A 24,080-nucleotide genomic window follows, 5' to 3' on the forward strand; every position below is an offset into this window, starting at 1 on the left:
CATACATTCTCTTCTGTGAATGGAGTTTCATCTACCCCATCTCCACCAATGGTCCTTCTCTAGGGTCTTCTTTTGTGAATACCAAACGGAAGTATTTTTTAAATATATTCCACCATTTCTTCATCTCTCTCCACACATTGATCATTTTCCCCTTTTAATTTCACCAAGCAGCATACAGAGCTACACTAAGGCAAAGGAGTACATTGAAAGACAAAAAGAAAAAGAAGAGAAAAGAAAATTAATGGGCCTTCAAGGGTAGTTTAACAGGCCAAGAAGACCGGCTTCATCTGGAGTTAGGGAAATTAAACAGTTAATTAGTGCCAACAGGCAGGGGGATTTGTTTGTGGAAAAATACATAAATAAAAGGAAAAAAACAAACTTTTTTTTGTTCACTTGAACAAGCAGCATTTTTGTGTGCTCTGGCTACAAAGAAAGAGAAAATGAAGCAGGGTGGGGGCCCTCTGAATCCCAGGCAGCTGGGTTGGCACTAGAGAGAAAAAAAAATGGACCTGTGCCTTCAAAATTCCTGCAGGGGCAAAAGCAATTACAGGAAAGCCTCATAGAGAGCCAGCTTTCCTACGATAAGAAGACTGAAGCAAACGTGGCTTTCATAACCTCTCTGGCGCAGAGCAGGCTTTGGATTGGCCTGAAAGCAGAGGGGGGCGGAGCAGCCCTGTGAGTCGCCTGATTGGGGTTGCACCTTTGAGGAGCACAAAGACCGGCCTGAAGATGGTGCTACCATGGAGCCTGGCAAAGTCTAAGCGGAGCCAGGGATGACCGGGACTGACCAAGAGCACCCCAGACAGTGGCCCTAAGGAGGTCACTCCAGGGAAGCCCGGCAAAACATCAGTGGAGCCAGTAATGATCAAGCCCGACCTGGATTATCCTGGAGAGGGGCCTAAGGAAGGTGCGACAGGGGGGCCCTGGCAACGGGCCGGAGAAATCAGGAACTGCTCTGTTGGGGGCAGACGCTGGAACAAACTCTAGAAGGGCACGGTCAGCTCCACTGGATGACAAGAGAAGCACACAGAAGACCTGTGAATAAGACTCACGGTGAACCTGACCCAGGTACGAGGGAGCACACGATGGGACTTGCCGGTTCGGGTTTCAGAGGGAGAACAGAATTCCCGTGCAATGCTGTGAACAGGAGAGCAGCAGGCTCCTAGCATGGCCTAAACCCCACCCAGTGAGGGGCGGTGCGACACAGGAAGCCACGGAGCTAAAGCCAAAGCAAGAGGAAAGCACTGCAGCGGAGACAGGTGTCCTACTCCCAAAGGTGCTCCAGGCGCAGGAGAAGCCGAATGGGTTTGGGGGAAAATTGGACTGCTACCCATTAGCAAGCGAAAGAGACTGAGAAAGCCAGGAGTGACGAGGAAACGGAGCTTTTGGAAGTCCAGGCCAGAGAGGACAAGCTGCCTTGTGAACAGGACGTCCCGGGGAGTTTGACTCTGGGGCTAACCAGGGTGAGCTGCCCAAAGAACCAAGAGGGGTTGGGGGTTTTATGAGCAAGCCTTATCTAAAAACCCAAAAGACCGGGGGACGAGTACCTCGGTAAAAGAGGAAGGTATCCTAGACAGAAATAATTCCCAGGGGTTAAAGAACAAGGTATTTCCTGGTTTAGAATCCTGTACCCTAAGACAGGCATGAATCAGATTGGGAAGGAGGATGTCCCAAGTTAAGACAGAGCCCTCGAGCAAGCATAGCAGGGTCCGACTGAGGGACCTACCCCTGCTAGGGCAGACGCTCAATTGAGTAAGATTGAGCTGAGGGGGAGGGTATGTGGCAGAGTGCACTACCGAGACCCTCAGAACACCTTAAAAGAGCGGTCCTAGCTGCCAGGTCCACCTTACTGCTGCTACACATTCTGGGTGCAGGGTATCTCATCTGAGAGGAATATAGTGTAGGCCCAGAGGAGAGAGTAAGAGAGGCCCTGGGGAAAACGAGGGGAAGGCAGCTCTGTTTAAGTATTGCTTTATGGCTGTGTTTGTGTGAAGTATTGCTGAGGTAAGCAACTTCTGTATACAACCTGAATGCTGCTGATAATAAAAGTGTGCAAGAGAAAAGCTGGAGACCAGACCGTAGTCTGCCCTCCAGCCAGCCACAGACTGCTCGACCTGTGCTACAGTACCCTATTGGGTTTTTTTCATATCATATGATAGAAATAGCTGAGTTGATTTTCTGTAGGGTTTTATTCAATCTGCTTTTCTACAATCTAGCATATGCAAGGTTTGTTCTGCTGGGGTTGGATGAGGTTTTGGAATTGTGATACTACTTTGGGCAAAAATGTTGGAGGAGTTCTGAGCATCGCTTTGTTTTGAATATTTGAGTGCAAGGCGGGTAGTTAACTAATGCTTGTGGCTCACTTACTCTTCTTGCTGAAGTAATTGCAATTAGAAATAAAACCTATGTGGCATTTCATTTGTGTGTAGCCATGGGCTTTCATTAATTGCCACTGTACTGTGGTGGTGGCGGTTTTATCAGAGGTTTCCAATTACATAGAACATTAAGAAATCGTGCAACCAGCGGTTCTTGCAAAACCAGCAAACCTTTTGCATGCTGGTGGTAGGCGGCTAGAGCACTTAAGTGTACTCTTACTGAATTTGTTTTTAAATCTGAAAGATGTGAAAGGTAACGAAGAAGGCATGGAACAGAACAGGAGAAGGGATCTTCATTCTGAGAATGACACCAGATTGAAAATCTTTTCCATTTATGATAAGATTTTGCGGTAGTTGGCTTTCTTGATGCTAACAGAATTTTCTTCACATTATGTGGAAGTTGCAACTTGTTAATTACTTGACCAACATCCATGCTATTAATGCCGGTGATGGAAGATTCAGGTGAAGAGTAGATCCTTCGAATTGGGTAAGAAGGGTTGGAAATATAGGTAGCCAAAATGGTGGAACTACCGTTAGCCTATGCCTTTTTAGAGAAATTTTTATTAATATTTTCAACAATTTTACAATCACTAAGGGGTAGATTTTCAAAGGGTTACACGTGTAACCCCCGAAAACCAACTCTGCGCGCCGCCGAGCCTATTTTGCATAGGCTCGGCGGCGCGCACAAGCCCCAGGACGCGCATATGTCCCGGGGCTTTAAAAAATGGGCGGTCCGGGGGCATGGCAGTGGTCCGGGGGCGTTCCTGAGTCCTCTGGCACAGGAAACCAGAAGAGCTGACTTCCGGTGGGGCCGGGTGGACCCCACCTATGCTGCCCCTTTAAGAAGGGGAAGGAGATGCGGGCCTGCCCCCTTAGGAAGGGGGCAGGACCTTGGAGAGCGGCCATGCTTCCGCAGAGACACTGAAGGAGCTGGAGAGGCTGGGCCTGCACACAGGCGCCGCTGCCGGAGGCATCAAAGGCAGCTCCGGCCGCCAGGTGAGACCGGGGACTGAGGCCTCCCTGGCCGCGAAACGGCGAGGATGTCGGCGGCAAGCCATGAGAAGACCCTGAAGTCCGTGGCTCCTGCCACGGCGAAGAGGAGACTGATGGGCGGCCTCCGGGCCATGAGAGACAGGCAGAGTCCACGGCTCCTGCCGCGGAGAAGGCCCAGCGTCGGCGGCGTCTGGCCGCATCAGGATACAGCAGGATACAAGCAGCCTGCTTGCGGGGAACTCCGCGGGCAGGATTCATAACACCTAACAGCCAATTTCTTTTTTGGTAGGAGAAGCAGAATAGTACCTATACAGTTCAATTTGAATTTGTTCTTTTCTAAATAATTATTTAATTCCCTGAGATCATATGGAGATCTCCTGCCTTCTGTGGAATTAGGAAGTCTCTTGAATAGAAACCTTTCACGGATGTAAACCCCTAGGCTGTGGCATGGTTGATGCAGCCTAGTAGGCAAACCCACTAGGGGAGAAAGCCTGATACTTCACTTTCAACGCATAGCCAGCATAGCTCTCTGCTTCAACGGCAGGGGCAATGTAGAAAAGAGGATCTTTATATAGACAACAACCAACAAGGACTGAATTACATAGTCAAGTAAACAAAAGCATGGGTGTAGCTTGCTTACTGAGGCGGTTACTACCCCTAACTAAGCTACATATTCAATTAGATGCAGTTCCAACACTGCTCTCTACATTAATGGTGGGGTGGAAGGGAAATAGAACTAAAAGGTACTAAGAGCCAAGCGTAACAAGTAAGAGGAAAAAAAAAAAGTGCATAGCTTGCTGGGCAGACTGGATGGGCCGTTTGGTCTTCTTCTGCCGTCATTTTTATGTTTCTATGTTTCACTATAGCCCATGTCGACAGCTGGCTGACACGCCCCTGCTGGGACAGGAGCTGGAGCTTCTCCTGTACCAACCCCATTCCCCGCGGTTGAGCCTTTGGGTTCCAGGGCGTTTTGATTTCATATCTTTGTCAGGGGTCCATGGAATATGCAGCAGTGAAGAAAAGACTACTCAGGCTATTGAGTCTATATTCAACCATATATCATGTAAGGCATAGGACCAGTGCTGTTCCCATTGCACTGCAGTGTGGGGTGATCCAGATGAATTAGAAGACAGTGGGTTGTAAATAACTGGTTTCTGTTGATTATAAAAAAAAAACTCTTGCAAGTAGCCTACGGCTGAATCTATCTGGAGTTTAAAAGATAAGTAAGCATTCTTTCCAAGCTTTGCTATGAATTTTAAAATGCATATGGAAAAAATTGTCTTAAAAAATATATTCGGGACATGCAGTAACAGGTTTCATCCTGGACCTATGCTTATAAACAATCCGACCCATTTTCTATTAAGGACATAAGACACTTAATCAAATGATGCAGTCAATAGTGCCTTTTTTATATGAGGTTATTCCATGCAAAGCTTCAAATACAATTCTCACAAGTGGTTCACATTGTTGATCTAAGTGAAATCTTTATTTGCAAAGGTATGCCGAGCTACATGAATACAGTGATTACATAAAATTCCTTTCCCCAGCACTAATGTTAACATCCACATTTCGACAGCATCCCAGCCATCCAAAAGATGGTGTTAGGGAGATATTATGTTTACATATCAACCTAATCCCCCCCGCCACATCCCCCCCCAAAAGGAGGAGACCACAGGGCACGACCCCCATACATGAATATATGTACCCTCTAACCCACAACCTCGCCAGCAAAGCGAAGAGACAGATCTAGAGAAGGCAGGAAAAATCGTAGCGTGGCGGTACACTCTGTGTAATAGCTTGACCATGAGATCCACCCTCAGGGCACACATAGAGCGTGCCGCCAACCACGTTTCATCCCAGCAGTGTCATCAGGTGTAACCTGTAAGCCCTCATTCCACTTTCTTATCAAGCAGGAAATTCTGTCGGGGATATCGTCCGTGTCTTTTATGCTGTTTTACATGTGTGATATCATCTTACACTGTTTTATGTGACTTTATATGTATATTGCAAACTGCACTGAATGTTTTCTGCAAGATGCGGAATAGAAGATTTTAAAATAAATAAATAATAAATACATATTGGCCATCCCTTCGCTGTAGTATCACTATCAAAACACTCTAAAGAACGTGAATTACAGGGGGCGGCGCACCCTTCGCCTATGTAAGGAATCTCTTATCTGTAAGTAAAGATAGTGGGGTAGATTTTATAAAAAAGCGCGTGCGCGTACTTTTGTTCGCGCACCAGGCGCAAACAAAAGTACGCCAGATTTCAATAGATGCACGCGTAGCTGTTAAAATCCAGGGTCGGCGTGCGCAAGGCTGCCCAAAATCAGCAGCCTGTGCGCGCCGAGCCGCGCAGCTGCCTCCGTTCCCTTCGAGGCCGCTCCGAAATCGGAGCGGCCTCGGGGGGAACTTTCCTTCCAGCCTCCCGCACCTTGCCCTACCTAACCCACCCCCCAGCCCTATCTAAACCCCCCCCCCTACATTTGTTTTAAAAGTTACGCCTGCCAGAGGCCGGCCAGTGCACAATTCCCCGGCCCGGGAGCTGTTTCGGAGGCCTCGGCCATGCCCCCGAAACGCCCCTGGGCTGGAACCACGCCCACAGGCCCACCCCGAATGATGCGCCGGCTGCGACACACACCCCGACATGCCCCCCAGGAAAGCCCCGAGACTTACGTGCATCCCGGGGCTTTGCGCGCGCCGGTAGCCTATGCAAGATAGGCTAACCTAAGCGCATACCCTTTTGAAAATCTGCCCCAATGTGTATTTTGTTCAATGTGAAAATCCTCACCTAAAGGAATCTCATTCCCATCAACAGGTTGGCTGCTGCATTTTGAATCTGCTGCCATTTCTCAATATACTTGTCAGGAAGATCAAAATAAAGAGAACTGCAGAGGTCTAGCATACTGATCCCAAAAGTGTAAGTGATGCTAGTGAGGTCAGCAGAGTCTTGTGACCTAGACTGGCCACTGTTGGAAACAGGATACTGAGCTTGATGGACCCTTGATCAGTTCTTATGGTTTGAGAAGGTGAATTCTTTGCAGATGATAGAAAGTGGATTGAACAACAGAGGCAATTTTTTTTTCTAAGGATGAAGAAGGATCGAATACCACTGCCAAATTATGTATTTTAGAACTAAAAGTGAAAATGGTTGCTCCTACACTGTAGAACTCACTTCCAGAGGCAATACGTCAGGTAGCTTGTCCGAAGTCCTTTAAATCAATGCTCAAGATTGTCTTCTTTAGACTGGTTTACCTTTGAACATGAAGACACAGGCAGCACCTTCCATAGAAGGACAATCATGGCTGGATCAAAATCTGAAACAGATAATTGTATGTGTTGGTTAGTTGTTTGTTTGTTTGTTTTGTTTTTTTTGCTATACTGTTTTATTTATGAATGTAAGATTGTACATCGCTTAGGGCGCATGCATATGTGATTAATGCATTTTAATAAAGGTAAAGAAGGAATGGACTTTTGCAGAACAGATTGTAAGGACGTCACTGAAATCCGTTTACTTATCCCTTTGATTTTACATTTTTCCGGATTAGGTTTATGGAAGTGCTGTACGCAGGGCCAAAACTAAAGTAAACTGTGTTTAGGTTCTCCATTAAGTAAACCCTTTTTATATACATCCCCGTTAATTACCCCTTTATTTTCAAACCACATTTATTTGCATCCTATTAATTACAGTCACGGACCTCTTTTCCTACCTTGCTTAGTCCTTCCTCTTCCCCCCGGCCCAGTTCCCAGATCGGCCCTTCTCCCCTCCAGCTCGATTCCCAGATCTATCCGCTCAGTTCCCAGCGCCTTCCCGGCTCCTCTCTCCCCACTTGGACCTCTCGCCATGTCTCCTTTTCCTTGTTAAACCTTATGGATCTAAATCGAGCCTGATTCTCCCAGGCTTGCACCTGACACAGAGAGCTGACAGGCAGCGGTACTCTACCCTCAGAGCTTATCACAGCTGCGGAGACTTTGAAAGCCCGGAAAACCGCACCCGAGTCCTCCACCCGTTGTCGTGTGCTTCCATAAGAAGTGGCCGATGTAGGACCTTCACGGAGAGGCGGGCCTCCCGAAGGTCAATGCCCCGGCATGCTCTTTGCGCCTCTCCTCGCTGACTCACAGGACCTGGTTCTGTGCCGCTCCTGCCAGCCCATGTGCGTCGACTCTTCAGTGCCACGGTAGTGCTCCTGTTCCTGCTGGGCTGTGCAGGCCGGCTATTCTGCACCGCAGTGGCAACTCCTCTCAGCCTGCATGAGCTGACTTTTCTGTGGTGCAACAGCCATCCTGTGATCCCATGAGTTGGGGAGGAGGAGAGGGGTGGGGACACTGTTAGGAAACCTTGGGGGGGGGGGGGGGGGGGTTAGGCAGTGCCCCCAGTGCCTGACCATGCTGCCAGACCTGTTGTTTCTGTGTTGCTCTTTGTTTTCAGTTTTACTATTAATTACACCTTTATTTATCAACATGCATCATTAATTTAAAAAAAACTCATTCATTACAGCTCTCAGACTGTCAGATGCATTAATCACACCCTTGTTAAACCTGCGGGACAATGGCAGGGGAGCAGGCTCAGTACCTGGGTCATCATTTCACATGGATGCTCACCTGCAGGAATGGCCATAGGGATGATACTAGGAGGTATCCTGACACTGGGCATGAAGATGTCAGGAGACATCAGCTGCTTCTTTTATTTTAGTCTCACTTTTTTAGGTTTTATCATAAAAAGATAGCACAAAAAATGGATTATAGCTAAATTTCAGTAAAAAAATCAGTGGCACAAACATAGCGGGCAAAGGCTGCCTGACTGTGAGGAACAATCCCCCAGTAATTACACACACCTACCTCTTCTCCCCTACAGTAGCTCTGGGAACTTGATCACTGGTCCGCTCTGCCAGATTGTCTGAGCCTGTCAGACAATAACCACAGCATCCCTCCTGACAAAATGTCTCTGGAGAGCTAAAAGTCACAAACAGGAAGCAGTGAACTGTGCCACCTGTGAAAAAAAAAACAAAAACCCAACTACAGCTTTAGTGCAGGGTGGAGAGAGGAGGCCACCTCCAACTGATGTACATCTAATCTACTTGTGCTTCACTTTGGGTAACATTTCAAAAGACCTGGGTGCCTTTTCTATGAGCAAAATTAGAGAAACATAGAAACATGATTGTAGAAAAAGAACATGGCGGCCCATCCACAAAAACTCTTCTGCTCTACAATCCCAACCAGTCCCTCCGAGATCCTCTGTGAGAGGCTCATGTTTTCGTGCGCTTGAGTTCTATGACCGGTTCTACAGGCCTGACCTCTGGAAGGGGGTGGATGAAGCTAGGCAGTCCAGGAAAGGGAATACCAAAATGGCACTGGGGGCTGCATCAGAAGCCCAATGAGCTGAGACTTAGAAATCTAAACGTGTACTTCCAGAGATGATAGAGAAAATACAAAAACAAAGAAACAGAAAAAGATCCCAGGTCTAGGGGTGTGCAAGCCCAAGATTTTTGTTTCAGTTTGTTTTTGTTTTTTTTGGTTCAGGGGATTTTTTTTGTTTGTGTTTCGGTTCATTTGATGATTTTTTTTCAGTTTGTTTGCTGAACCGAAAAAAAAATAAATTAAAAAAACACAATAAAAACTCCAAAATAAAAATAAAATTGAAACAAGCCTCCCAGATGTCTTTTTATCCACCCCAACACAAGTTTTAAGGCCTGGGGTGGCCCAGACGGGGCCTCCCTGAGCCCCTCCTGCCAGCCAAATGCCTTGGTCCCTGGGCCTACCTGCCTGGGCTCAGTCAAACCCCTACAAAAATTGCCATGGCTGGGGGACCTGCCAGACCTCAGTTACCCCTTCCGTGGAGGTCCAGCAGGAGCGATGGCGACTCACTCCCACCCTTTCTTCTTTTCTTTAAAGAGTGCGATGCAGGCTCTCCTGAGCAGTGCCTATTTGACATCACTTTGGTCCCTGTCTCAGGTGCGGCCGACTGTGCAACCTGGCACCAGCCACACTTGAAACAGGCACCGAAGTGATGTCACTTTGGTGGCATTCAGGGGGCCCTGTGACCCTAGTCTAGACTGGGAGTAATAAGATGGTCTTGGGGGGGGGGGGTTGAAAATTTTAAAATTAAGGTACTACAATAATGGGTGATAAAATATTGTACCGTATTCATGCATTAGGTCTGTAAGTTGTTTTAGTAGTTTTTATATTGTAATATGTTTACTGTTTGTACCCCACTTTGGATGCATTGCATGATGCAGAAAGGTGATTTATAAGTATTTAAATTAAAGTCAGCAGCTCAGGAGTGGTGCCCGGTACTGTCAAACAAATGTAGCCGCCGCCCCCCCCCCCCCCCCCTCCCGGTAAGCTCTTGGGCAAGGGAGCACACAGGGAGGGCCACAGATCAAGCTAGGTCTCATGACCTCCCAGGGTCCCGCACTGAGGCGAAAAGCAGAGTCTTTTCAAAGTCCTTAGGGTTTTGTTCTTGCTCACCAGTCAAACACTCCAAAGAAGACGGACACTCACCACCCCAGTGCTACTGTTCAAAATAAAATCCTTTTCTAAAAAAAACTAGTGTGATGCAATACAAAGTCCAAATGCAATACATACAGCAGTGCACCATAGCACCTCAATCCAAAATGAGTTCAAAATGAACGCAGTCTCTTTCCACTTTCTCACATCTCTATCCATAGCAGTCCAGCTCTTCTGGACTGGTACCCCTTCTATCCTGTACCTGTTTGGTAGTTGTGATCTCTTTCCCTTAGGGGTTCCTTCCCTCTTTCTTTCCCTCTGAGGTTGCTGGCCTGGTTGTAGTTGAATCAGTCTTAGACTCTGGTGAGCTTTGCCAGGCAGGCGGCCTCTTCCCTGGCACCTCCCAGTACGCTCGTCCCCCGGCTCTCAGGACCCCCTGTCCTCCTTATCAGCCTCTGCAATCCCAGGAGCTCCTTCTTCTCGATTCTTCACTGAACTTTCTCTGCGAAGGGCAAGGCCCCTGGTGCCGCTCTGTGAAGAGAGAGCTCCGTTGCTCCAACAGGACTTAGAAATACCGTAAATACCACCTCAAAATCCTCCTGCTTCATGAGGGCGGGGGCGGGTGGGGAGCAGAGCTCTTTTTTATACTCTCACGTCACCCCCCTCTTCCTTAGCATACTAACACCACACTGACATCGCAGGCAGGCAAGGTCTAAAGAGCCCGACTGAAACCAAAGGTGCCATGCTAGTGAAGGGCAAACTACTGGCAACACCCTGCTCACACACATAAAACACCAATATCAGGGCTTATGGGCGATGACCGCCAGGATATAGTGACATCAGGGCAAGACAGGAAAAAAAAAAGGCTGTGCAACACCATGGGACCAGAAGCCATCTCTGGGATCACTGAAGGCCTGGCTACAGCAGTAGAACTGCAGGAAAGGGCAGGCAGTCAGTAGTTTACAATTCCCAAAACAAGGTCCAATGCCTGGAGCTGCACCCATCTGTAAATGAGGTGACTAATCTTGGATGGTCATTGTGCAGGATGGAAAGAGGGGGAGGTGGTGTGGGAAGTGTAAACTGATTACGTGGGGTGCTTGAGCCTAACACCTCACCTTCAAGGAATGCCAGTATTGTCCTTAGGAAAATTAGCTACAAGATACATAGGTACAGAGTCCTATAGGGACTGTCTGAACCCCCCCCCCCCCTTTTGGGAATAATATACAATTAAATGTTCTCGCTGGGCAGTGTGGGGGCTGCAGCCAGCAGTGCCAGTAAGACTACAGGGCTCCATGTGGTTCAAACACAAGACAGCTGGAGCACCACCAGCAGTTTAGTGTGTGTGCGGGCCCCCATGCAGTTTACAGGAAACACTGATGCCACTTATCGCTCATGCTAAACTGGTTTAGCATTACGCTGTTAGGGAAGCTTTAGTGAACTGGACCCAATGTACGCAAGTGGCTTGTGTTTGAAAATCCACTTGTTTTAAATTTTATTTAGGATTCCTCTTCTACTTTTCATGCCTTTGACTGTTAATTCAAAGTAGATTACACTCTGGTAAACCGAGATCCATAACATTAAGTCTAGTTACATACGTGCACGCATTTATGTACACGTACACAGGTTGTTTTTTTTTAAGCAGGCTTAAAAGTACGCACATACCTTTGCAATTAAGCTCCCAGGTGAAAATTTAGCCCTCTGTATCCCTATATCCTCCTCTTCCTGTTTCTTTCTGTGTACGTCTTGCTATCCCTTTCTTATGTGTCTCATCTCTGGCTTCTTCTGTCTGGATCGCATCATTTTTCCTTTCTCTCTCCCATGCTGCATCTCTTTCTCTTACTTTATTTTTGTCCCCATCATTCCTTTATCTGTCTCCTTGTCTTTTTCTATCCCTGTCTCCATCTTACATGGCAACATCTCACGATAGGGCAGAAAAAAAAACCCACACTGGGCACTCCACAGTCAAGTTGAGGGGGGGGGGTGTCCCTGGAGAACATCTCACGGTTTCATTTCTCCATTCCTGTGCAGCCCTGAACGAGTAAGCAGCTGCTGGCACCTCGGAGAGGACCTAGGCTGCGGAGGATCACCCTGCTGGCACGCGGGAGATCCATGGTGGCTTTAGAACTCCGCAGTGCCTTGGAGGACATTAGGAATGGAGCCCACATCCCTCCAGGACAAAATCTCAGGCATGGGGAATAAAGGAGAACCGCCCAAATGGGTTAACGGTAGCTTTCTGTTAATCTGGACAACACAGAAAAAAAAAAAGATTTTCAAATCTTGGAAGCATGAACTCCTCTTTTTCAGGGATACAGAATTACCATTTTGCCATTTATATTTCCTGCCAGATATACACATCTGGTGCAATGCATTTCAAGAATAGAATCTGGCCCTATGCAATAAACTTTAACGTGACCTCTTGTGCATGTGAAAAACAATGTGCTATGCATCATAAGGCCTTAACATGCACGTTAAGAGGGCACCACAAAATATTACAGGAGAACTTTAAAATACCTGAGCGCATGCCCATATACACGTGCATATGACCGCGCTCATATCGCATACTCAAGGGTTATAAAATACATGAAAATCTACCCTGCAACATTCATGTGCGTGCAAAAAATACGGGTGAATAGTAACATAGTAAAGTGTCAGCAGATAAAGACCCGAAGGTCCATCCGGCCTGCCCAGCAATTTGCTTATGGTAGTGACTGCCGCTCTGTGCGGGTTACCCCAATGCGTTCTGTTAAGAGTTAGCCAGATAAGTTCCAACTCATCCAGCCAAGTGGTGGTTTTGCCGCCACTTAGCCGGATAAGTCTTAAAAGCGTTACTCATCCAGCTAAGTAAGATAGAACTTATCTGGCTAAGTTGTGCTGAACTGCCGTACAGGTGGATTTTTTTACTTTCGGTTTTAAAAATATACAAATGGAGATTTTACACACGTATTTTAAACAGCACTTACCCCTCCATAAGTCGCTTTTCACACGTGTACGTGCGAAAATCTTGTAACATGTGCGCGTGAGGGAAATTACCAGTTTTACCAATTAGTCCATCAGTTTGCTCAGTCCATGTGTGGGTCGTCGAGACCCTCCTGGTTCTGCAGCCTGAACGTCCCCAGCCATCACTTCACAATAAAGATGTTTAATCTTACTTATGCCAGATATAATGAGCAGGTGTAAACAGTTGCGAGTAAGCTGCCAAATCTACACGTGTGAGCCTCTTATAAAATAGCAGCTTACAATGTAGAATTGTTGGCCCTGCCCGGAACGCTCCCAGATCGCCCATTTTTCACAGATGTATATTTATGCACAAAATCTATTTTACGCCTGTGGATTTAAGCTTTATAAAATAGCGTATACGTGGGTACGTGCTATTAACATGTGCAATACTATTTTTTTCCACCCACAAGGGTAATCTCCTGTATGCCAGGGGTCACCTTCCCAGCCTCGGGGAGCAGAGTAATTACTGCCTCGAGGTGGGGAAATAAATATCCAGGGCCGTGAGCTGGGGGCAGGATAACCTGCAGGGCCAGTACCAGGCTGAGAGCACGCCACACAAATAAACCACTCTCCAGACTCAAGTTGTGCTCCAAAAAACAGATAGTTTACTGCAGGATCAAACATAGTGACGGTGACAGGCAGATGCAGAAATCAAGCAGAACTACAGTTCCAGAAATCTTAACTCCTCTCATCAAATAACAGTTTCCTCTTAAAGCAAATCAGGGGATCTCGTTACTTTGTTTCTCTTCTCTTTAGGTCTTGCACAGACTAGCCTGCTCCTCTCTTTGGTTTCTGTAGACAACAGAATAGTTACTCACACGAATGTCCTGCTCAGCTCAAGTCAAAATCTTTTTGGGGCAGTATCAGGATCCTCCGAGCCCAAAAACAAGTTCCCTCTGGCACAGTTTGGCTTCTTGGTCCAGAAAAGTTCCTGCCTCAGTAAAGTGCAGATTTCTTTCTTTTAACTTCCAGCTTCCAGGCTGTACTGCACTCTCTATTTCTCCTCCTCTGCTCTCAAGCCTCTGGGGACTTTTAAGGGAAAATCCCTGCCCTCCTGCTGCTCCCTTCTGAGATCCTGGGTGAGGATCTCACCCAGTTTGCGCCCAGGCCCACCCAAATTAGTACAGCCAAAGTCCTACTTCTGCCACCGAGGGGATGAGATCCTGCAACAGCGAACAGAAGAGCTGGAGCTGCAAGGCCATTGCAGGATCTCTTCCCCTCAGTGGCTGTACTAATGAAAAGGCCTTGCATGTCTGCATGGATGAGAATGGGAGCCTGGGTGTGTGTGGGGGTTAGAATGGGAGCTTGAATGTGGGTATGTGGGTGAGAATGGGTGCCTGGGTGTGTGTGGGGGTTAGAATGGGAGCTTGAATGTGGGTATGTGGGTAAGAATGGGAGCCTGGGTGTGTATGGGGGTTAGAATGGGAGCTTGAATGTGGGTATGTGGGTGAGAATGGGTGCCTGGGTGTGTGTTTCTGTGTGCATAAGAATGGGAGCCTTGGTGGGAGGGGGAGGGGGGGTAGAGGTGAAGTGAGAGCTTGTGTGTGTGTGTGTGTGTATGACAGACCATGTAAAGAGAGAGCTTGTGTGTGCATGTGTGTGTAAAATGTGAGCTTGTGGGGGGAAACATGAGAGTGAGAGCTTGTGTGTGTGAGGGAGTCTGTGAGAGAAAGCATATGTGTGTGTGTGTGTGTGTGAGTGAGGGAGGGAGGGAGGAAGAGAAGAAGATAGTAGGAGAAGATGGACAATGAAAAGGAATTAGGAAATGAGCAACAAGGGAAAAATGGGAAAAAGAGACCAGGACCAACTGTTTAGAAAAATACAAAGATCAGACAACTAAGGTAAAAAAAAAATAAACAAACATTATTTTGGGATTTTAGCAATTTATTTTATTTATTTATTTAGCATTTTTCTATACCGACTTTCCAATAACAGAATTATTGATCAATTCGGTTTACATTCTCAACAATAACAATGACAAGCAAATGTCTTACAATGAACAGGTCGAATTAACTTGGATTAAGATAAATGGGGTTAATAACATAATTAAAAGGTACGGTGCCTAATGTAGTCTAGCTAAACAGGTGGTATTATAATGTTATTAGATAATTAGACTGCCAAAGAATATGCCATCTTTGGGAAAGAATATGCCATCTTTGGGAATGTGCATTTCTTAGATTTTTGTATTTTGCTCTTCAGTATTCCACTGTTCAGAATCTAGTTTCTCAGGCTTTCTATTTTGGTTTTGTCTGCCTGTTTCTGTTTATAATTTGTAGACTCTTATTTCTATGGGCCTCATGAGGGGCAGGGGACCGAAACGGGGCCTGTGCTAGCCGGCAGCGATCGCACCATCGCGGTGTGATCGCTGCTGGTTTCGCACCCAATAGTGCCACCATAGGAGGTGTAGCTATTGGGCACGAACTCGGACGCGAAAAGGGCCTTACCTTTTCTTCATCCGCGGCATCTTCGTGGAGTCGGCCCCGGTGACGCCCCGACTCCTCCTCTTCCGGGGCCGATTCCGCCCCCATTTTGGTATCGCGTGCGATCCATTTAGAAAATAAGGCCCTATATTAGGTAAGGATAGGTCTCTGTTTTGCCTGTGTGAAATGGAAGTGCAGTATTTCTGCTAGCATGTAGTTTCTCTATAGCTGTCCAGCTTGTTCTGTTACTCCAGTAGGTGATGTATTAATGTTCTAGGGCTTGGTGTAGTATTTGCATTGCTGCTTTTTCCTAAGGTTGCTGTTATTTGAATCCTGAGAGTCAGTGCAGGAGTTTGTGTTACTTTACAAAATAGGAGGGATATTTTTTGCTAAGGTGACACCAGAATTAGAATTTTTTTTTCATGTTAGTTGTATTGTGAATTGTCCTAGCTCTGCTCTGCACCTGTTCTGATGTTTAATGATATATATATTTTTTTATTTATATTTTATTGGTAGCAAAATAACAAACATAAGGCATTAAATGCAAATCATTCCATACAACCAACATTTCATTATTGTGTTTTACAAGATTAATGCTATTGTATTGTAGTTATAATGATTTCTGGCTTTCTGCAAAGAGGATTCATGAAAGAATACACTGATTTTTGTTTTATTACATGATTGGTTGGACCTACTAGTTTTTTGGGGGGGGTTTTTGCCTTTTACATGATATGCTTGTGCATTTATAAATTGCAATGAATATAAAAAAAATCAGTACAAATTAATAAGGAATGTTTAATGCTGGTAAGTGATTGAAATAATTGAGGCAAAATGTTTTAAAATTTCACACATGATGCATAATAGCTGTTGCAAACTAGTTAGAAAGCCATTGTAGGCTGCAGTATATGACATTATTTATCAATAAGAATACAACTAGTAGGTCTTAGACTTGCATGCCTAAGGTCCACCCATGTTAAACTTGTGCCCACCCAAAAATTCAGTTCTGGCTACGCCCCTGATCACAGCTCCATCCAACTCTCTTTCTTTGCAATCTGGAACAGCCCCAGATTCAGGAGAGTCAGGGTCTTTTATCACTTCTACTCCATAACCATAACCCTCAGGGGCGGCACCCCCTTGTCTGTCTAGAAGGCAGGTTACACCTCCTGACACATGGCTGACCCAGAGCTCTGGAGTAATCCTATGCTGGCTCAAGATTAACCTCTTGCTCCCATGCACATCCTGTGCACTTCCAGCAGATGCTGACACACTGCTTACCACCCCTCAAGGCTCCCATAAAGAGGAAACCTGCATTTTTTACATTAAACTTTCTGCACCTTTAACCTCTATGCACTGTCTGTAGCATAGATGCCACACAAGCTTTTGAAAATTCACCTTTAAATGTATAAAATACTTTCCAACCAATATGTAAATGAGGGAGGCTCTTATGCAAATGACAGTTTACCTGGCCCACTATTAATCATGGGCTTCATAAAGTCTAAAAATTTAACGCCTCTCTCAGAGCAAGTATGAGGCGGTCCAGATTTGGCTGCTAGGCGACTGGCAAAGTTAGCTGGATAAACCTATCCTGCTAAATTTGGTGGACATTCAGCAGTGAAGCCACAACGCTGAATACACCCATCTATTTTAAAGTTAGCCAGATAAATGTATTCTTCTAATTTTAGAACTGCTCTATGCCATGACCAGAGTTAGTCACATGGGGTAGATATTCAAAAGCCATTTAGATGGATAACTCAATGTGGCATAATGAGCCACTTATCCGTCTAAATTATAGCCGGGTAAGTAGTTACTCGGCTATAACTTAGCTGGATAGAAAAGGGGCATTCCAGGGAGGGGCTGAGATATTTATTTATTTATTTATTTAAAGTTTTTTCTATACCGACTTTCCAATAACAGAATTATTGATCAATTCGGTTTACATTTTGAACAATAACAGTGACAAGCAAATGTCTTACAGAGAACAGGAAGAATAACTTGGAAATGAATATATGGGGTTAAACAAAGAAATACAATATACATAGCCTAATATAGGCAGAGGCAGATAACTTCTGTGTGGGGTTGATTATAGCTTTTAAGACTTCTGTGTGGGGTTAATTATAATTAAGACTTCTGTGTGGGGTTGATTATAGCTTTTAAGACTTCTGTGTGGGGTTTAAGACTTCTGTGTGGGGTTGATTATAGCTTTTAAGATATCCGGCTAACCTAGCCGAATGTTAGGTATATCATCATTACATCTGCTTTTGAGCTCAAGTGTAGCTCACTTGCAGCGCTGAAAGCGTAAACTGAGCTTAGGGTACGTTTCCAGTGCTGCCTATCAAAAGCAGCACAGGAACCACCTGTGAGTCATGACCCTCGCTCCCAGCAGGGATGGATTTTGGAGGGATGGGATGGTAGGATGGGGGAGGGTGGGATGAGGGAGTTCAAGGGTGATCCTTTTTAGGTGTAACTTCAGGGGCAAGGGGGCATGAAAGTCTAGGGGGTAGGGTCCAATTGTATCCTTTGAAATCAAATTGGAGAAATATTGGGGAGGGTGGAAGAGGAATTGGGCATTTTTTATGGGTGAGGGGTACTGGGCCTGATAGGACCTTTATATATATATAAGCTGAGTAGGCTGACATTTGGGCAGTGGGCCTATTGATTTATTTTTGGTAAAAATGACAGGTTACTTAACCAGATATCTTTAAAGATATAGCCGGTTAGGTTTTAAAGTTATCTGGCCTCATGTAGATGGCTAACTTTAAGCAAGTATACTCAGCAGGACATTTATCCCGCTGAATATACAGGACGAGTTATCTGGCTAACCTGTCCACTATTAGCCTACTGAATACTGGCCTCATGGGGGGGGGGGGGGGGGGAGGTGGGTGTCTATATTCAGACACAGTCCGGATAGCAAAATCAGCCAGATAAACCTATCCGACTAACTTTGGAAGTGTATGCAATAGTGCAGCTGCTATCTTAAAGCCAGCTGGCTCACTATAGCCGGCCGGCCTGACCAGACTTAGCCAGCTAAGCTACCTGGAAAACTCTGAATATCGGGGTTAGCCAGCTAACTCCACACTCCCAGAGCGCTCCTAGCTTAGCCGGCTAGAGTTCAGCCAGCTAAGTGCCCAAACATTTATTTAGCAAACTAACTTCTGAGATAGCCAGCCATATGCTTCTGAATATGGACTTCATAAGTTATATGGGTTAACTTAACTCTGCCCATAAATACCACCCCCCATGTCCCTCTGGGAACACCTCCAAGTTATTCAGCTTAAGTTTTATCCGGCTAGCTACTTAACTGAATAACTCAAAGGCGGTCGGCCAGCAAGAATTTTCAAATCCTGCCATTTGTCCGGCCAAGTCTGAACTCGGACAGTGTGCAGCCGCTCCTTCTCCACCAACCGCCCTCACATGCAGCTGTTATCAGTGGTGGGGCTGATGGTGCAGAAGGAGCGGCTGCACACTGTCCTCCCAAAGCTTGCTGTCTTTCTCCCCCCTCCCCCAGGTAGCACAAGGACTGGCTGGAAATCTTCCCACAGCTGGCCAACCCGCTTGTGGTGCCAGCACAGATGCTGCAGAGCGTTCGCTGGTAGCAGAACGGGTCCCGCTGTGATTTTATTGAGCATGCAATATATCAAATCAGAATAAACGAAACTAAGTGTATGGGCATAATCTGAGGAGGGAATGCTCCCCAAGGCAGTCATGCCAGTAGCATGGGCTGAATGAAAGAAGATGCAGCCCTGTGGCTGGAAGAAGCTGGAGGCATAGCAGAGACAGGCAGGGGTCCACACAGATCAGTGGAGATGGGAGGGGCAAAAGGGGAAGAGTGCCAGGCTGAGCCAGTTTGCATGGAGGGGGAGAGATAAGAGTGCTGGTGTCATTTTGGGGAGGGAAGAATGCGGAGGTTGAATAGGCTGGTGGAGTCTGATCTAGGGCGAGAGCACTGGGGCCAAGAAAGAAGAGAGTAGTGAGGATGGGGTGGCATGTAATGCCTCAATGCCACGCCTAACACCCACTCAGGGTTAACTCGACTAGCGAGGAGACCTGTTGCAAAGGCAATGCTATGGAGCGGGGCCTGAGCTTAAATACTATGAAGAGGTTGACATCATCATCCGCGGTTCCCGCCGTGGTCCCTTCATAAGGATCAGCGATGCGCGCGTGCCTAGGGAGGGGCGCAGCGCGAGTGGTGGCGTCTCTCCGTGGGCCACGTGGAGAGGCACGACGAGTAGTGGCATCAGGACTGGGAACGTTGGAGACTGTAGCGGGGCCAGAGGCACTGGGGGAGACCCAAGGACGGAGCTGGCGGCCCACCATTGCCAGTGAGGAGGAACCAGAGGCTGGAGTCCTTGTGAAAAGGTGAGAGGGCCATGCCGCAGGTCTGCTGCGGACGGCACGCGTAACAGGAGGGAAGGAAAAGATCGCTGGAGCTGGGAAGAGAGGAGGAAATGCATCTTACAAAAAGCACAAACTCAATCGGAGTGTGTGGGCGGCCTTCTCCCAATATATATCCCCAATAACGAACTAGGGAGCGGGAACAAAAGAATGTAGACTCTTGGCAAATACTGGGGTAATGGTCTGTCCTTTGATGCCCCGCCCTTTTATCAAGCTTTCCCTATTTAATTGTATTAATGCTCCACAGTGTTTCTTAACACACTACAATACAGCAACCGACCATGTTGCTACCAAGGAATAAGCTTGATGATGATTCAGTTTCTACTGGGTTTGCCCTATCAAACAAGACTGATAAGGTGCACTAGACGTCTCTATTCGTGAAGGCCAACCTGCTGGATAGGAAATAGGTCATAGGTCAGAGGCAACAACTGCGTAAAGATAGACCACAAGCGTTATTAAGACAAGAATCAAGGAAAGCTAAAGGGAGGGAGGGAGTGGTATGGGTTGTGGGTTTAGGGTTTTGGTTTTAAAAGTTCGGGTTCATTGAATTAAAAGTATTAGTGGTTTATAGCCATTAGTTGTGAGATCATGGCTTTTTAGACTTCAGGTTGAACATATACCCAGTTTTAGGGGATACACCCCTGTGTTTACTACCATATTCTTCTCTTTTTCTGATAGCAGCAAGTTGAATATTTACCATCCTTGGAATTGTGACTCATTATGGCAATATGTCCCTCCACTAAGCTGTTACTATGTACTCTTCTCTCCATTTATTTATTTATTTAACATTTTTTATATACCGAGGTTCTAGAGATAAAATCACTAAGCACTTCGGTTTACAGACAACAGTTGAAATGACTGACGAGAGTCTTACAAAGAACAGGAGATAAGAACTGGGATATAAACAATAAATTCGTAATGACTTAAAATCCTTAAGTAACAGAGATAGTATAAATTGGTAGTCAATACATGTAACAGGCGATTAAATGAGACTAGAATATTATGAGTTTAAGTCTATGGTTGTGCAACAGGTATGTAGGAATGATTACGTCTGTATTAGGCATAGGCTAGGGTGAAGAGCCAAGTCTTGAGTCTTTTTTTGAAAGTAATTGGACAATGCTCAAGTCTAAGTTCTGAAGGGAGAGAGTTCCAATGATTCGGGCCGACTGTAGAGAAGGCTCTTTTATTTGAGAATGCTTTGATTGGAGGTGTTTTAAGAGAGCCTTTTTGGGCGGCTCTCAACGGACGGGAAGATGAATATAATTGTAAAGGGAATCTGAGGTCGAGAGGGGAGGATTTGTAGATGGATTTGTGTATGATAGAACAAGATTTATGTCTGATTTATGCACCTGTGACAAGGTTATATCTTCTCTTTGCATATTTCTGTTCTACAAGTGTTCAAAAAAATAAAAAACCAATAAATAAATTAAATATATTAAAAAAAAAAAAGGGGTATAGACAGAAACTGAACTGAAAACTCTAACAAGCTAGATTCTGTATATTACGAAGCAATGGAAAAACAGAAACATCATCAATCCTCAGAAATCAAACAATAAAATCAAGAAATATAGATCAATCATAATAAAAAGAATATTGCCAAAAAGATGACAATAGAATAGCATCTCCCCCCCCCCCCCCCCGCTCCAGGGCAGACTCCCATTCACATCCACCCTTCCCAGACAGGCTCCCGTTCACAACCAACCACCCTCCCACCTCAGGTAGGCTCCTATTCACAACCAACTACTACCCTACCCACCCACCAATCCATCCCAGGCAGGTTCTCATTCACAAGCACTCATTCCAGGCAGGCTTTCATTCGCATTCACACACACCCCCCATCCCCCCCAGGCAGGTTCCCATTCACATACACACACACACACACACACACACACACACACACACACACCATCCCCCCCAGGCAGGTTCCCATTCACATACACACACACACACACACACTCCTATCCCCCCAGGCAGGTTCCCATTCATACACACACACACACACACACACAAACCCATCCCCCCAGGCATGTTCCCATTCACATACACACACACACACACACACACTCCTATCCCCTCAGGCAGGTTCCCATTCATACACACACACAAACCCATCCCCCCAGGCATGTTCCCATTCACACACACACACACACACACACACACTCCTATCCCCTCAGGCAGGTTCCCATTCATACACACACTCAAACCCATCCCCTCAGGCAGGTTCCCATTCATACACACATGTCCATGCCTCCCAGGGCAGGTTCCCATTCACACACACACACACACAAACCCACCCACCCCAGACTTGTTCCCATTCACAAACAAACACCACACACATACATACTCACACACACACACACACACACACACATCCCCCCCAGGGAGTTTTCCATTCTCACACACATTCACATCCATCCCCCCACCAGGCAGGCTTCATTCACACACAACCATTAAGCAGGCAGAGTCCACAGGTCTCTCTTGCCGCTGTTGCCATCCGATGCTTGTTCCTTGCGAGAGAGCAGGATTTGTCCCATTGCAGGGCTGTAAGCGTCCTTCCTGCAGCTCCTCCACATGTGCAGGCCGGACCACTGTACTCAACAGTGCTAGTACTTCCTGTATGCTCATTTTGTGCATTGCGAGGTGACGATACAGAGAGAGCACCTCGAGTATGGAGTACTGCGGGGCCGGCCAGCACAAGAGGAGGAATCGCAGAACGAGCCCTCCCGTTTTCTTCTGCTGCTGCCGTTGGTGACTGCATGGGCCTCTGCATTCTTCCACCGCCGGTGGGATGGGATCCACCGATGGCTATGGAGGCCTTTCTCTGATCCCTTTCCTGGGCCCCCTTCCATCGTGGCTGCCACCCTACCACATGTGCCTCCCCGTGCAAGTGCACGGTTTGCACACCCAGGCACGCCAAGCCTGTGCAGAGTCTGGAAGATGCTTCAGTACCTGCCACTTCTGCTCTTCCCTAACTTCCTGGGACTGAAGCTCTATGCACTCCCTTCTCTTTTTATGGCTCCCCCCCTGAAACTTTCCCTTCTCCTGGTTGGTTTAACTATTTTAACATCTTTAAAATCGACTGCCAAACTTCCTGTACGATCTGGACATCAGATGATCCATCGAGCCATGCTGGGATACTGAGATTTGAGAGAACTGGAACAGATACAAGGGCACTGCTAATTCATCAAATCCTGCCACACATCCAGTATTACACAAGGCAGGCTCTGTAAAATATCCCACTGACACATTATGCAGTGACACACATGTCGCACCCTGACTCACATAGCTTGACCACGATTTACTTCTAGAAGAGTAGGTTCCCCTTTTTTTTTATCCTTCTTCCCCCCGGGAGTCGCTGAAGGGTAGAATAAGGAGGGTTCACTGCTTAAAGTGCATGGCGAGAGAATAAGGGAGCAGCAGGGGGAAGGGAAGGGAAGGAACGAGGAGGCCGAGAACCCTGTGGGGCTGGTGCCCCTGGGGAGCGCCTGCCGAGAAGTGCACGCTTGAGAGGTTACCAGCACCACAGCTGTTTCAGAATAACTCTCCTCCCTGAAACACTTGAGCCCCTGGTGCCACCCAGCCTGTCTCTTTCTTTCTTTCTTTCAAACGGCACTTCCTGCTAACGATTATTTCGCCGGCTCCTGGAGATGTCCTGGGCACCCACGCTCCTCGTCTTGGCCTCCTGGGCAGTGGGGGTCTCCCTGGATTCCTTGCCCCTTCACAGGATAGAAGCAGAAGGTAAGCAGCTCCATGCAATGGCCTTTCCTCTGGGTAGTAGATACCAATAGGCACTGATCTTTCCTCAGGCTGTATAGTGCTCAGGGTAAACTACTAGTTCCTCAGGCTGGCACTAGTCACCAGTGTATGTAGTGTTAAAGGAGAACTGCTCTTTTTTCAAGTCGGAATCAGTGTGCAAGTGCTGAAAGGACATTCTTGTTTCCTTAGGCTAGAATCAGTTGACAACATTTTTGAAAGGTTGCACTGAAATTGAATATTTTAATCTTTTACTTAGACAGTGATTGGCATTAGTTAAGCTCCCAGTCTAAGTACTTGAGGCATTAGCTTTAAAGTCTAAGTAGGTAGTGCCTAGGTATAACTTTCCTTTAGATATCCAGATGTAATTTTGTTCCATGGGCCTGCAAACATGGCCTTTGAATTCGGGCCGCCTTCACCTGCTGCTGCAACTTATTGCTTGGCTGCGATGTTGTGGTATTTTTTTATTTTTTTTTGCAGGTTTGGTCCTATTGCTGTTTTATTTCGAGTTTAGCCTTTCCTGTCCATCTTTTTCCCTCGGACTAGATTTTGTTAAGCTGCTGCTCTGACCGTAGGCTTCTAATATGCCGCACCCCACCTTGGGTGGGTTTCCTTCACGCAGAAAGCTGGGTAACAAATAAATAGGTCTCTTCTGAACAGTCTGCAGACTCTTTGCCCTAGATTACATAAGCCAGCATTCACTT

At 46.5% G+C, this 24,080-nt stretch overlaps 1 protein-coding gene across 3 annotated transcripts in view; it reads left to right on the top strand.

The window, feature by feature from the left end:
• The window catches only part of CD19 (CD19 molecule), a 110,526-nt gene that overhangs the window by 2,411 nt on the left and 84,035 nt on the right, over positions 1-24,080 (top strand). For 2 of the 3 annotated variants that reach the window (XM_029607107.1, XM_029607108.1), the window contains exon 1: positions 23,115-23,361. The exons of the other annotated variant lie outside the window; for it this stretch is intronic. In XM_029607107.1, coding sequence (XP_029462967.1) covers positions 23,271-23,361 — 91 coding nt within the window. In that variant the 5' untranslated portion in view covers positions 23,115-23,270. Of the gene's footprint in view, positions 1-23,114; positions 23,362-24,080 lie in introns of those variants that run through there. 3 annotated transcript variants of the gene reach the window in all.

Source organism: Rhinatrema bivittatum, chromosome 6, assembly GCF_901001135.1.
Source record: "Rhinatrema bivittatum chromosome 6, aRhiBiv1.1, whole genome shotgun sequence".
Taxonomy (NCBI): domain Eukaryota; kingdom Metazoa; phylum Chordata; class Amphibia; order Gymnophiona; family Rhinatrematidae; genus Rhinatrema; species Rhinatrema bivittatum.